Genomic DNA, 15,152 nt, shown 5'->3' with positions numbered 1-15,152 from the left:
TATGACGCGGAGGTCTTCGTTTCTTCAAGGATATATAGAAAACTGATTTTTATCATGAATCCTTTCTTATAAAATTTTACGGAATAACAAAATAAATATTTTTGATTACAACTCTAACGAGGTGCATGGAAGTTTGGAATACAACTAACGGCCCGATTCGAAAAATTATTAAGACACGTTTAAGATATTGGAAATATCTTTAAAAAATCGATAGCTAAACGACATGTCAAAATTGACATTTATTTCATCTACGATGTTTCTAACGTCAAAGTGACATTGGTTGCCCGAATCGAGATGCTTCTGTCTATTATACGACATACAAACGATATCTAAATGAGAACTTATCTAAACCAGAACTTATCGTTATCGTATTTCTGCTTCGAATCGGGCCGTAAGTTCGTTGACGTAATTTTGGAAATGTAAAATTTGGATACCTAAATAAAAATATAAGCAGTTTCCGAAATACAAGTGGAAATTTTGCAATTTGGGAGACTTTCAGAATAGCTATCAAGCTATCCAGGTCCATCTCGCTCGCATTGATATATTAGTGCGATAGAGACGGAATGTGATCGAGTCCACGCAGTTGCTAACCTAAAAGCCAAATACGAACTTGTGGTAGCGTACAGTTGGGCATGGAAGTTTGGTACAGTGTAATATGATTCCTTCAGCATCTCATTTTATAAATAAAAGAAAACTCCAGTTTTTGCGCGGGCAGACGTGCTCTCCTCTAGGGAGTCGGCATTTGTTTCAAGAATTAACCCCCGGACCGCAGGGAACTACGGCCACTCTTAAAATATTCCGAAAATGCTTGAAATCCGTTTATTTTTGATGGGAGAGAAATAATGAAAAACTGAATACAAATCATCAGAATGTTTGTGAAATATTTTAAATGTTGTGTCTCTCCTTGAAATGGTTATAAGAAACATATTCGTACTTAAATGTACTTCAATGGCAAATCCTGTCTCCTTTTTAGGGTTTCGTAGTCACCTAGAAAACCTTATAGTTTCGCCATGTCCGTCTGTCCGTCCGTCCGCGACTTAGCTCAGTGATGGCTACTGTTAGAAAGCTGCTATTTGGCATGGATACAAAAATCATGCATGGCGACGGAACGGTAAAATAAAAACTACATTTTTTACGGTACCCCCCCCTAAATGTTTTCTTTTTTTTATAAAATTTTGCTTTAACTCAACGGTGTGGGATATTGTTGGATAGCCCTTTAAGGATCCCAAAGCTCCAAAACGAAAAAACGGACAGACAGACGGACATGACGAATCTATAAGATATTCTATCCGATTTTTGCCATTTGGCTACGGAAACCTAAAAAAGGGTATCCAACAACCATTTTTTGATAAAGTGAAGATTTTCTCTAATAACTTTTGAACCCTATGTCCAAAAAATATGAAAAACAATAGTCACAGTCAGTTAATAAACACTTTCAATGAAAACTACAGCGAACAAGATCGGTCAAAAGTTTTCTCAGTATAAAGACGTACAAAGCGCTGCGAAGGTACTCCCTTATGCTTGTAATGTACATTATACTTACTAACAACCCCCGTTTAGCCTATTCTGACAGAATGATAACTACGGAACTCTACACTGAGCATGCTCTTGGCCGATTTTGCAATTATTACTTTTAATATGTATTTGTTACCTCAGAATTTTGTTTTAATTTAGAGTTTTAGCCCCAAAACTCAACAGTTTTCTGCTAAATAAACCATCGCTCAACTTTTTTTCAACCATCTGAGATTATTATTCCTTTATTCATTAGGTCATTTATAATATGAATATAAAAGAAAAATATAAAAATCTTAATAAACTAATATAATCTTGCAAAAATAATACAAAAAACATATTATAACAACCTAACCTAGGGTGCCGCTGCCGCCGGCAGCCGGGGCAAGGCCCAAGCAGCAGAGGGCCTACCGCGAACCACGTTCGACGTGTTGCCTCCCTGTCACAGTTACGTACGAATTTACAAGTGCGACAGAGAGGCAACACGTCGAACGTGGTTCGCGGTAGGCCCTCAGGTCAGGGCCTCAGAGAGAGGAAGCGCTGGACTATCCGCGCCGTGTCCAAAATCACCGCCTTCTGCATCTGACCCTTGATCCAACCACCCAGCAAGGGTCTCTCTATGTGTTGGCCGAGACTCTTTGCTATGAGACCGTTCGCTGACACGACTATCGGAACAGTGATCGTCGAGTCAACATCCCACATGGCGGTTATCTCGTGAGTCGAGTCTAGGTACTTGCTGGGCTTGTCATACTCGGCTTTAACGAGATTCTCATCATGGGGGATGGTAACGTCAATGAGCTCGGTCCGGCGCTGCGATCCGTCTATCAGCACGCTGTCAAATTATATTACCTATTATTTAGAGCCCATATTGTCCAACTGCATGGCAAAGAGCAAATGCCTCCCTCGTATGCCTTCCACGTCTTCTTCCTATCCTAGGAAGTCTCCCATGAGACAAGTGGTACAAATAATAGCATTTATATTTTTAATATAAAACTCCTACCTACAAATTTCATGGTTAAAAGGACTGTATCCCGTGAGACTAGCTCCAAATATTTTGTAATATTGTGCATAAAATCGAATAAAATTGACGAAACTAATTTAGGTAATGGATTTTTAACTGAGCCTATTGATGAGTTATAAAAAGAGTGGAAATGGATATTGCAAATGGCAGTCGGATAATCTTAGTGATGGACATATTATTTTACAAGCTTCGAGGATATTTGGAACAGATATAATAGTTTTTGCTGCATGAATTATTTACTATACATACGATAATATAAATTTAAGTAACTACATTGAATAACATTTACTAGTACCTAACAAATTCAGAAACGATAGTCATGACTACTCGTATTAGAACAAATTAAATTATTTTTTTAGAAAATATTTTATTTCAGTTTACGACAGTCAAAGTCTAAAAGTCGTAGACAAAGCACGAAATACGAGAAAAAAAATCTAAAAATGTCAGTAAAAAGAAAAATTAATTAAATAATATCATTTAAAAATTGAAAAAAAAAATGGAACATGTCACAATTAGGAAAAAATTATAAATTAAGAGAAAAATGTCACCTAGTAAAAGTAAAAGCAATAAAACTATATAATAAAAAATTGAAAAATGTCAGTTAGATGTTGGTATTAAGTAAAATAAATTTAAAAACAATTGCCGACCCTGTACATTCCTTTTTTGAATACTTGAATAACATTATCCTTGCTTAATGTTACTTAATCATATTTTGTTTTAGTATTTAACGCTCAAATATTTTGATTCAACTAGATAAGATCATAATCGTTCAATGTTTCGTCTTTGAAATATGAAATAAATGATGTAGATAACTCAAGCATTCTTGAAGAAGCTTTGAAAAGCTCATGAAAGAGTAATTTCTAAGAATAAGAAACAAAGCCAACTAATAAGAACTTCTTGAGCTGAAGAACTAAACGTCTACGATAAAGCTTTGTTTAAGTTCTTTCTCGTTTTATTTAAATAAAAATAAACAGATATTATATGGACATTCCTACACAAATTGACTAAGTCCCACGGTAAGCTCAAGAAGGCTTGTGTTGTGGGTACTCAGACAACGATATATATAATGTACAAATAATTATATACATAGAAAATATCCATGCCTCAGGAACAAATATCTTTGCTCATCACACAAATAAATGCACTTACCGGGATTCGAACCCAGGACCATCGGCTCCATAGGCAGAGTCACTACCCACTAGGCCAGACCGGATGAATACGTTGTCGATAGGAATTCTTTTATTTTCACACAGGGGATATTAGAGCCCCGTAGGTTCGTGGGTTGCTATCATTCTTACTAAGCGTAAGCCTGTGTAATTTTTATTGTTTAATTTTTAATGCGTAATTTTTATTTATAATGTAACTTTTATTTGTTGTAAGTTTTAACAAAAAATATATAAGTACCCTCAAATATAAAATTGGGCATCTTTAAAAGAATTTTTCAAAAAAAAAAGTTGTTACAAATGTTTAAAGTGCGTTTTAGACCTATATCAGTGTTTTTTTTTTGAGAAGCGCTTTTGCCCTAGCGGTAAGAGCGTGCAACTTGCAATCCGGAGGTTGCGCTTTCATAGCCCGGCTCGTACCAAGGAGTTTTTCGGAACTTATGTACGTAATATTATTTGATTTTTACCAGTCTCTTTTCGGTGAAAAAAAACATCGTGAGCAAACTGGACTAATCCCAACAAGGCCTAGTTGTTTACCCTCTGGGTTGGGAGGTCAGATGGCAGTCACTTTAGTAAAAACTAGTGCCTACGCCAAATCTTGGGATTAGTTGTCAAGCGGACTCGAGGCTCCCATGAGCTGTGGCAAAATGCCGGGACAACGCGAGGAAGAAGAAGAAGATTAGTGTTTTTTTTCTATCGAGCGAACGGTAGGATTTTTCGATAAATACGTAAATAAAATGATGATTTCATGAAACCTCACACACCCTGTAAATTCTTAATACAAATTTGGTAATCTGAATGCAATTTTTCACAAAAACGATTCTATTTTCAAGAAATCTTGTTAAGAAATATATTTACAGTACATATGGTGTTACTTTTCGACACTAGTGCGTAAATTAGCACATTATATAACTATGTCGAAAATTTAAAGGGTCATATGTACTGTAAAACATTGCACGATACATGTGAGAATAGATAATTCGTAACTCGTGTCGTAATTTATCGTCACTCGTTACAATTTTCTATTTTTCGCACTTGTATCGTAAATAACTATTTTGGTAATGTTCGTAAATATTATGACACAGGAAATGAAACATTACCAAGGATGGTGCATGCTGTTCAATGAGGAAAAAAACTCAAGTGCCTCAAATTAAATACGGTAAAGGCTACACCAAAACACATAACTGTGATTTGTTTATTATCAAAATTTCACAATTATTTTTGTTGACTTGTTTCTGACCACTCTGTCACTATTGTATTTGTGTTTACTATTAAATAAATAAAAAACAACGGGTTGCACTCCGGGAGTGCCGGCAGCAGTGAAAACTTGAATATTAACGTTGTGCATTTTTGATATTTTGGAATGGTTAGAGAATAATTTTGCACGAATTGCTTCAATTATCAGTATAAAAGTACTATCATTTATGTGGTAAAATACAATATTCATTTATCAATCGCGCGCTATCGCACCCAATGATTACAATTTATATTACATTAAAAATTTAACACTTCAGACCTACTACAATTATTTAACATTAAAAAGTTTATCCCTTACAAAAATCAACTTCCATCCATAATTTCAACGACTCTTACACCATCATCATTCCTAGAACCATCATGGAGTTTTTCGATCAGATCCCGTGTCCGTCTTACGAATTTTCAATCTGAGGAATCTGTCGGTCACGTGACCTGTCGCGAGCTTAACATATTTTCCCCATCACAAAAAGTGCACAGCGCCGCTAAAGAAGTTTTCACTTCAAAAAATCTATTATATGTCTTTCTAGCTGTAGATAATATTTAATTTGAGAATAATTAAAAACTATAATTAAGTAAATAATTACAATATAATTAATACAATGAATAATGTAAACTAAAACTAAAATATGACTAAATTAAATCTAAAATAAAACTAAAATAAATCTAAAAATGGCCCCTGCGGCATAGTACCGAAGACGCTGGCAGCATTTCCTCGCTGGATCGTTAGACTGATGCGTTGAGCGAGGAAGCTGCCAGCTCTATGGTCTCCTGTGGCGTCTCTGAGTCTCTTAGACAGATCTTTGAACAAACTCAGAGCGCCAGGGCCCCACGGACCAAGGGTCTCGACACCGAATGGAATAAAATTGTACTCGTACCCCTGTACTTTCCTACCTTGGCGTTCTCCGCCGCCTCTGCCGCTGTCGCTACCCTCACGGAAGTTCGGTGGAGATGTGAGTGTGTCTACACACGTTGCATCCCACACCAGCACCCGTCCCATACTCCACGGAATCAGGGACATCCCGTCCGGTCTCTTGCATTAAAAACTAAATTTCATCTCCTACAAAAAGCTTCACTCCGTCATAGTTTTTGAGGACAAAAAAACAAGTCAAGGAAAATAATTTTGACCCAAATTCTTTATCGCTACTATACTGATTATTGTAATATTTTATGTAGACGACCGGTTTGGCCTAGTGATGTATTTGTGTGATAAGCATGGATATTTGTTCCTGAATCATGGGTGTTTTCTATGTATTTAAGTATTTATAAATATTTATTCGTATTTTTATTCGTTGTCTAAGTACCCTCAACACAAGCCTCATTGAGCTTACTGTGGGACTTAGTCAATTTGTGTAATAATGTCCTATAATATTTATTTATTTATGTAATGGTTCGAAATACCCTAACCGATATGAACGTTTGGCTTTATTGAAGGACTGTATATTCATTTGTCACTACCATTGTGTATAACAACTGATTTTATCAGTAACATATGTTTGTCATTAATGAATGATTCACTTCTTCCACATGTTTCAACCTTTGTGATTTCTATTATAAATATTAAATGACACTATTACAGGCTTCAAAGCGTTTAACTTCATTGTATACTATTTACGGTAGACAAAGGAGATACTTATTTGACTTGAAAGTATGACATCTAATATACAATGTCTCAACCGATTTAATTTTGTAATTTTACATGCCGCATTATAAATGAATAGCATTTATTGGATCAGGGACAACACAAAATAACAATATTTCAAAATTATATTTTCGTTATCCGTTCGAATATTGTACTTGGAGAAGCTATAAGAGGAGTCTTGTAGCTAATGCCAATTTCTAGAAATAAATCATTTTTTTAATTTAATTAAATTTTTCAATCTAAATTACAGTAGTTCGAATTTTGTTTCACACACTACTATTGTCTGTTTTTAATATATAGATGACAGAGATAAAATCAAATTATTTCATAAAATATTTCGATTTGTGTTTTTTACGTTTTTAAGTCACGCTACTAAATAAATTAAAACTGTAATAGATGTTATATGAAGAAAAAAAATACCAAGCCCTCGAGTGGCTGAAGCCGGATTCGAACCGGCGTTTTATGCAGCCAACGCCCTGGACCTCTAGGCTACCCCACCCCGTCACGTAACTTTACATTTACTATGACGGGGTAGCCTATAGGCAAAGAGAATTTGTAATAGAGGTGGATTGTCAAAGAAAACTTTGTAGCCACAGTAAATTTACTGCCATCTTTCGACACATGATTACTTTTAGAACGCCATTTGACTTTGATCCTTATTCTTTCGCTGATATGTGTTTAATTTGTCAAATATCAAAAAGTGGCGCCATCTAATAGATCAAAGGCCAAAGGTGTGGCGGCAGTGTTTCGAGCGATGGCTTCACAACCTTTGGGATATGTCTGGTAAGACGAAGCCACTTTTTGATATTTAACTTTAACATATATCAGTGAAAGAATAAGGATCAAAGTCAAATGGCGTTCTAAAAGTTTTAATCGTGTGTCTAAGGATGGCAGTAAATTTATTGAGGCTACAAAATTTTCTTTGACAATCCACCTCTATATCAAATTCTCTTAGGTCTAGGACGTTAACCGTGTATATTTTTTTAGTATTTGACATCTATTCTATTATCCCTATATTTGGAGTCAGTTGTTAATAAAAACATAGAGAAATAAGACGTAAGCATAGAGTAGTTGCGCCATACATCAGTTTTGGTACCAAAATGATTATTTTCATAGTCAACATACGATAGCATCGAGTAGCGCAATTATCAGATTTCTCTACGCAGCATCGCCGCCATGACACGGATTCTTCGTAACCTAAATTGACACTTAAAAATTTAATAGAGGTCATTTTCGCAAGTTTTACAAGTTGTTCAAATGTAGTTATTTAAACGACAGTTCGCAAGTTTGCTGAAAGGCACTTTATAGTTCTAACATTATTTGTGATGTGCAAGCCATTTCGCACCTACACTGATATCAGATTGAAATCTAACTGATTTCATTCAGTTGTCGTGCTTTTCGGTCATACTTTTCTGTACATGTATTGGCGTGGGCGAGACGCACGATAACTAACTGCCCATTCGAATAAGGCTTATAAGATGTCACAGCGATACCGATCTGTCAGTGTCAAAACTGACATTTCTTCAATCAAAACGTCACTTTGACAAGCTTTAACATTTGAGGTCTTCCGGTTCGAGCGCCATCTCGAAAGTCACGCCTCGTGATTAATTCCTTTGCTTTTTCCTCATTAATATTGTTCAAAGTGTAATATCAATAGCTTATTATACATTAACTAATGTGATAGTATGCAGTGAATAGAAAATTAATCTTGAATCGCGTTTAGGAACCGTTTTGGAGTCAACGGCTGGTAGTCCACGTGCTACTTGTAAAGTCCAGCTATCGCTTACCAAGAGCTGATAAAATCATCGTACACTGTCTTGTACTAACCGTACAATTCTCCTAATACCTTGACACTGGCAATCCCACAGGACTGAAGCCATTTAATTTTAAAAGAAAGAATTATACTTGGTCAAGCAAATCTTGACAGTAGCAAAAGGCGGCTTTGAAAAATCGCGGGTTAGCAACACTGCTTTCGAATAATTCCAAAATCGCGTGTCATCTGTGTTTTATCTGTGGTATGTGAATAGTGAATCGTTACTATTTCAAGAGAAATTTCTGCTGTCACCATTATATACCCATATATTAAATAAGCTTGTGCATGAACTTAAGCAAAGCCTACAACATACGCACAATCACGCTCGTTGATCGTAAATATATTTGTAACATTTGAGGTTATGATAATTAAATATTTTGGTTCGATGTACATTGCTGCTTTTCTTAGCGCAATACCAAAGCAATACTGCTTTTTGAGTGTTGCCCTACTTCACTTTGCTGTAAATTGCTGCTGACATACTTTGCTTGACAGACTATATAAGCATTGTTCAAATTGGGCCATAAATAACATGATTAAAATATTTCATGTCAGTGTACCTACGTCCATATAGACCACTGGTTATTTATGAAAGATCTTGTTGTGCATGATATGCGCTTGCTTTTTTATGACTTTTGAGCAGAACCGCATAGGGCGTTGTTATTTTTACAAGCTTTTATTTAACTTGCCCTGTTAGTTAGAGTGGGTCAAATCTTGGAAGTTAAATTTGACCCATTTCCCGATTCCCAATTGAGCTAAAATTTTGCATATTGCATTGCATTGTCATCCAATTTGTATATGAAATTGGACGACAATGCAATGTTGATATGAAATGGAGCTGATCTGACGATGGAGACAGGAGGTGGCCATGGGAACTACGTGATATAACAACGCAAACTAATTAGTTTACACACAATTGTGTTTGGGGGTATTAGAATTGTCTCGATGAGTATTCGTTGCCTGTGGAAATAAAAGTACAGTCGGCGATAAAAGCTTGTAGCAAAATTAAATTTTTGACAAAAACTTATTTGCAATATAGATTAAATAGGTAAATAAATTCACTTACACTTAGTAAGGCCAGATCTAGCCTCTGGGACGTCTTGAGAACTGCCCCGGCTGGTCAAGCTGCCGCGAACAATATATAACAAACTCGCAAGTCTCTCGAGACTTGCGACCACATCGTTATCATCCGTGCAGGTCATCCAACATTCAAAGTCATATACGAGTTTACGTAGAAAGCTTGTTCGTGGGTAATACTGAAAGTTTCTGTAATGAGCCATTTATTTATTTATTTAATCTTTATTGCACAAAAGAAAACCTTATAGCACAAAAGGCGGACTTAATGCCATGAGGCATTCTCTACCAGTCAACCTTCATAGTTTCATAGTTTTTTGTTTGGAAATGTAACTCTTAGTCTATTTTTGAGAGACAATTTATTTAGGTGTGATGTGTTGTTTAGAAACGATAATTTGTAAATTAAGATTTTGAATAATGTTTTTTTATTACATTCATTTGGATTTGATTTGTTTGGGTATTTCATATTTTGTATTTTCCTTCGATGAGTGTGGTGAAAATTTTTGTGTTTCACTCGGAAGCAAATTTGTTTAACCCTTGTGCCGTGAAACCCTCGCAACGCCCAAGATTCCACTTCTCAAACCACTTGCTACGCCCGTGGTTCAAGTTTGGAATATTTCGCTTGCTCGGGTGTAATATTGATAATATTAGCACGAGCGGTTAATAAACAACTTTTCCCACTTGTTCAATAAATATTTGTTGTTTCTGTTTAATTATTATCTTATTAGACTAAATTCAGATTTTGGCGGGTAAAAATTAAATAAATAAATAAATATTAAAGGACATTCTGGTACAAGTAAGTCCCACAGTAAGCTCAATAAGGCTTATGTTGTGGGTACTAAGACAACGATATATACAGGGTGACCTTAGCCATTGGACAAACCCTGAAATCCCACGTAGGGTTACTTCTCAGGAATCCTCTGACATTAATATTTTTTTAATTAGAACAAAAGACAAAAAAATAAATTTTTCGAACAAAAGTTATTTCCAATAATCGACAACAAAAAGAAACACACTGATATGTGTGTTAATCTTTGGCAGTGTTTTTGACAATTTGTTCGAAATATTTGATAATGATGACATTTTTCAAAAGTCAGAAGCAAAAGCAGAAGAAAGTCATAAATAAAAAAGATAATCAAAAAGGTCGAAGAAGGTTTCATACTTTGAGGATATTACCTTAGGAGCTACTTACACATACAGGCTGTTCCAAAGTAAAAAAATGGTAATTTGTTAATTTCTTCGAAACCGCTACAGCGGTTGTTATTATACTTTGTACACTGGTTCTAAATACCCTAATGCATATGGCTATATACATTTTGGCTTTGTCCAATAGCTAGGGACACACTGTATAATAGGTATATTAATAAATAATTAAATAAGTACATAAAAAAAACCCATGGCTCAGGAAAAAATATCTATGCTCATCACACAAATAATTGCCCTTATCAAGATTTGAACCCGGTACCATTGGCTTCATAGGCAGGGTCACTGCCCACTAATCCAGAAAGGTCGTCAAAAATTATCTTACATAATAATAAGTATAATTTAATTTAATTTTTATTAAATTTTTTTTTTATAATTCCGCTACCTAAAGGTTGTCTGGAAGAGATCGCTTTTTAGCGATAAGACCGCCTGTTGTTTACCTCTTCTTTATGTGTTGTATTATTTGTACTGTTTCTGTATTGAGGTGTGCAATAAAGTATATTTGTATTGTATTGTATAATATGCATCGTATTCTTCTACCTGCCCTTATCCCATGTTATGTGGGGTCGGCACAAAATGTTCTTCTCTTCCATTCTCCTCTATCTTTCGTCACCTCAGCACTCAATCCTTTCTTTCTCGTATTCTCTTTCACACGATCCATCCATCGTTTTTTGGGTTTACCATCCGCTCTCCGTCATACATACATACACCGCCATACTGTACAGGCTTTGAAAGCCTATGTTAAAAATGGAGCGCTAAGTGTGTGTTGTGAACTTTGCGTAAAATAATCGGCAGGCGTTTACAGTGCATGGAACAATTTTAATTGTCATCGCTCACTTCAAATACGATCTCTGTACAAGTTACACCTTTTTTTATTAAATTAATTTTGCATATATACGGGCATTTGATTTACACCATCATATCCTCTAAAGATATGACACATACATTCATCTCTAAGATTATTTTGCCTGTATGGCCTGTCATCCCTCCTCATTACATGCCCATACCATGCTAATCTACTACTCCTTATCTTCTCCGTTACCGGTGCTAGTTATATACTCATTGTTAAACCAATCCTTAATAATAAGTTTAGTATAATATGTACTTCTTTATGGATTTCACGGACCTATAAATCCCATTCTTTTTAAAGGCGTGCGTCGGAATATATGTAGATCCAACACGTAGAGAGCCCTTTGAAGAGCTTTAATGTCATATACAACGCCTGTTGGAACCCGTTCCCAGGCGCAACAATAGACGCCCATGAACCGGTTGCAGCAGGCATTGGGACTATTGCAGAAAAATTATTAGTATAACGGTCTATGGATTAAAGTTTAAGTGGACAAGGAGGCTGGGTTATTGCAAAGACGTCCGGGCACCTGCCATAACAATGTTTTCACTAGTTATCGAGGCAGGCAGTATGATATCTACATAGGTATATTATGTATGAAATATAAGGTATATTATAATATACATAAGCTTGGTCTATAACACTTGGTAAACTTGTATGTTAACATACCGTTTAGTTAAGTCCGTTTATTTTATGTATGTTTTAGTGAGAGCGTTTAAGGAAGTAAGTGTTCATCTCTATATTGTTTGTACCTAACAATGTAACCTACTATCCTGTCGCATACTTCTGTTGTTTCTCCAATAAAAAGAAAAAAAAAATGACCTGAAGCGGCCTTCAACAATGTGGTCGCAACACTCATGGATCTCTCGAGAGAATTGACCTCATTATATACGTATTTCCGACGAGTTTGACCACGACTTTGGCAGTACAAACAATAATATACATGTGTTAGTGTGAAAGTTATTGCTCAAAATATTTTGAGCATGCTTAACTTCATAATATCTAATATAAAATATGTTTATGTGACTTGAGTTTCAATGTACTTCAAAAGCTAAAATTGCGACTATAATTTAATTGAGTTTGAGTTTAGTTGAGTTTAATTGAGCGAGGTTTGGAGTTGCAGACGACCATAGGCTACGATAACTGCTTACCATCAGATGGGCCGCATGCTTGTTTGCCACCGACGTGGTATATAAAAAAAATGATATAATTTTACTGAAACCTGGAGTTATAAATTATGGTCTAAGTCTCAAATTATATGAGAGCCTTGAGACCGAAAAAAGTAAGATAAAGAAATATTTTTAAACGTCTCTCATTTGCACACCAAAATGCTGTTTTATTGTTTAAAAGTAAGTTGAATAGTTTTTAGCTTAGGTTGGGTTAGTGTTTACCCTTTTATATATAGGTAATAGTACCCTTTTATATATAGGTAAAAATAATACATATCTTTCAATGTTACACATTAGCTTTCAAACCTGTAAACTGTAAGTTAATTAAACGTAAAAATGTTATAAATTTACGAATCCGTTATTAATTTGGATATAAGTGTTAATGTTAAGATAAACTCGGTTATAATCAAGATTATAACGAAACAAAAGACATAATTTTTAATCTGTAAAATAATCTCAAAACATTTTAAAAACACACTCTATCCTATTTTACCTTCCGTAAGGATTCGCATTACTCGTAAATATATTCATTACTGAACTTTATCTCACAAACTTGCAAAAGAACAAGCCCAAAAAACTTACCATCTAACAGGAACAAAAGTCTAAACAGGATCCCAATCCGCTTCATGATGGTCACCATCAACACTCGAGTCACTCACTAGAGTTCACTAGTTTCAAACGGTCACTCACTCGCGAAAGTCGCGAACGCGTCCGCCTGCCGCGGGCGCTCTGTCGACACTGGCGTAGCAATTCGTAGCACCCGTAGAGCCACTACGGCGTAGCGCTACGGGATTCATTATACGGATTCTGTTTAATAAGTTGCAGTTTGCGTATGAATTTAGAGTGACAAGTTTTTAGGGTTGTAACGTGTTTAATTATAATAATTATACAGAATGTTTATTTAGTCATCTGCAATAATTTACAGGCCGAATATATAGGCCATACTGAGCATTACGATGGGACGAACCCCGAAATCAGGAAAAAAACTTTCTGTCCCATAGAAAATGTCTATGTCAGACAGCCAAATTTTTTTTGCGATTTCTGGGTTGGTCCCATACTTAAAGTTGCTCAGTATATCCTATATATTCACCCGGTAAATTATTGCAGGTGACTAAATAAACAACGTGTATAACTAGTAGAAACAGCTTCATAAAATTTCCCGCGTAATATATCATTATACACTAGTCCCGACCTTGAACTTGTTCAAAAAATGTATGATTTTTTTATCACGGCTATTGTACTTCTTCGCTTGACGCGTTTTTGGTTTGGTCACCGTCAGAATATATTTAAACGGTTTTGCTCTTTTAATTTGTGAGTCTAGAGATTAAATAATTAGAACTTTTGAAATCAGTATCAGCATTTAGGTATATGTCAGGTTATAATCATAGCCTGGGTTTTCAGGGGGATCAAAATAATTAATAAAATAATTTTATTTGCTCAAGTTAAAATTAGTGTAGTATGAACACACACACACACACACACACACACACACACACACACACACACACACACACACACACACACACACACACACACACACACACATACACACATACAAACACACACACACGCACGCACCCACTGAGAAACTTTAGTGTGCATTATTTCATTAATAGATTACTTATTAGACGTACTTCTGTCCGAATAATATTACCTAGTTCTTAATTAACCTTATCTTTGGTTGGATAATGTTACCGGAGTTACTACCTATTTTATGTTACTACATTTTTCAAACCGAATCTGGCTGCCACATGACAAGCATAACCTAGTGTGGGGCCTCAGGAGATCTTTTAAATGTGAATAAGTTTTTTTTTATATAAGTAATTATTCTTATTCTTATTCACCACTACCAAGACATGTTCACAAATAATTACATTTACAATTAATATTCGATACATTCAGTCCTTTTATTTGAAATATTTAATTCTACATTTATAATTAAAGTAATATTTCTTTTAATTGTGTGAATATCAGTTAATTCGTAGAAAGCGTGTATTTTTAATACAAAAGGTAGTTACATGGCACAAGGGCACTTAATCAAAGGGTAGTCAGTTTAAGTTGTCATGTACACACTTTCATAGATTTTACTAAAAATAGCCAACTTTTATTTTACTATATAAAATAACTTAACTAGCAATCTATCACTTTTTTTTTTACACTTTTTTTTTTATATTCTACGTCGGTGGCAAACAAGCATACGGCCTGACTGATGGTAAGCAGTCTCCGTAGCCTATGTACACCTGCAACTCCAGAGGAGTTACATGCGCGTTGCCGACCCTAACCCCACCCCCCTCGTTGAGCTTAACTCAAAACGTCACATTCAATGAAGCGACGTCTCAACTGTCACAAGTGACCATGATGTACGAAATACATTGACACACGAAATTCAAAAACGGATTATACTCTGGTACTTAACACTAAATTAATTATTTTTTAACACTTAAACCTACGTATAGT

General features: G+C 35.3%; 1 protein-coding gene across 1 annotated transcript in view; it reads right to left on the bottom strand.

Annotated features, from left to right (window-relative positions):
- Positions 1-14,554, bottom strand: part of LOC133530529 (uncharacterized) — a 547,295-nt gene extending 532,741 nt beyond the window's left edge. The window contains exon 1 of the mRNA XM_061868469.1: positions 13,278-14,554. Coding sequence (XP_061724453.1) covers positions 13,278-13,335 — 58 coding nt within the window. The 5' untranslated portion in view covers positions 13,336-14,554. The remainder of the gene's footprint in view (positions 1-13,277) is intronic.
- Positions 14,555-15,152: the final 598 nt, after the last annotated feature.

The sequence above is a fragment of the Cydia pomonella genome, chromosome 23 (assembly GCF_033807575.1).
Source record: "Cydia pomonella isolate Wapato2018A chromosome 23, ilCydPomo1, whole genome shotgun sequence".
Lineage (NCBI taxonomy): Eukaryota > Metazoa > Arthropoda > Insecta > Lepidoptera > Tortricidae > Cydia > Cydia pomonella.
Note: the sequence above shows the minus strand (reverse complement) of the source record. Positions and strands in the feature narration are given on the sequence as shown.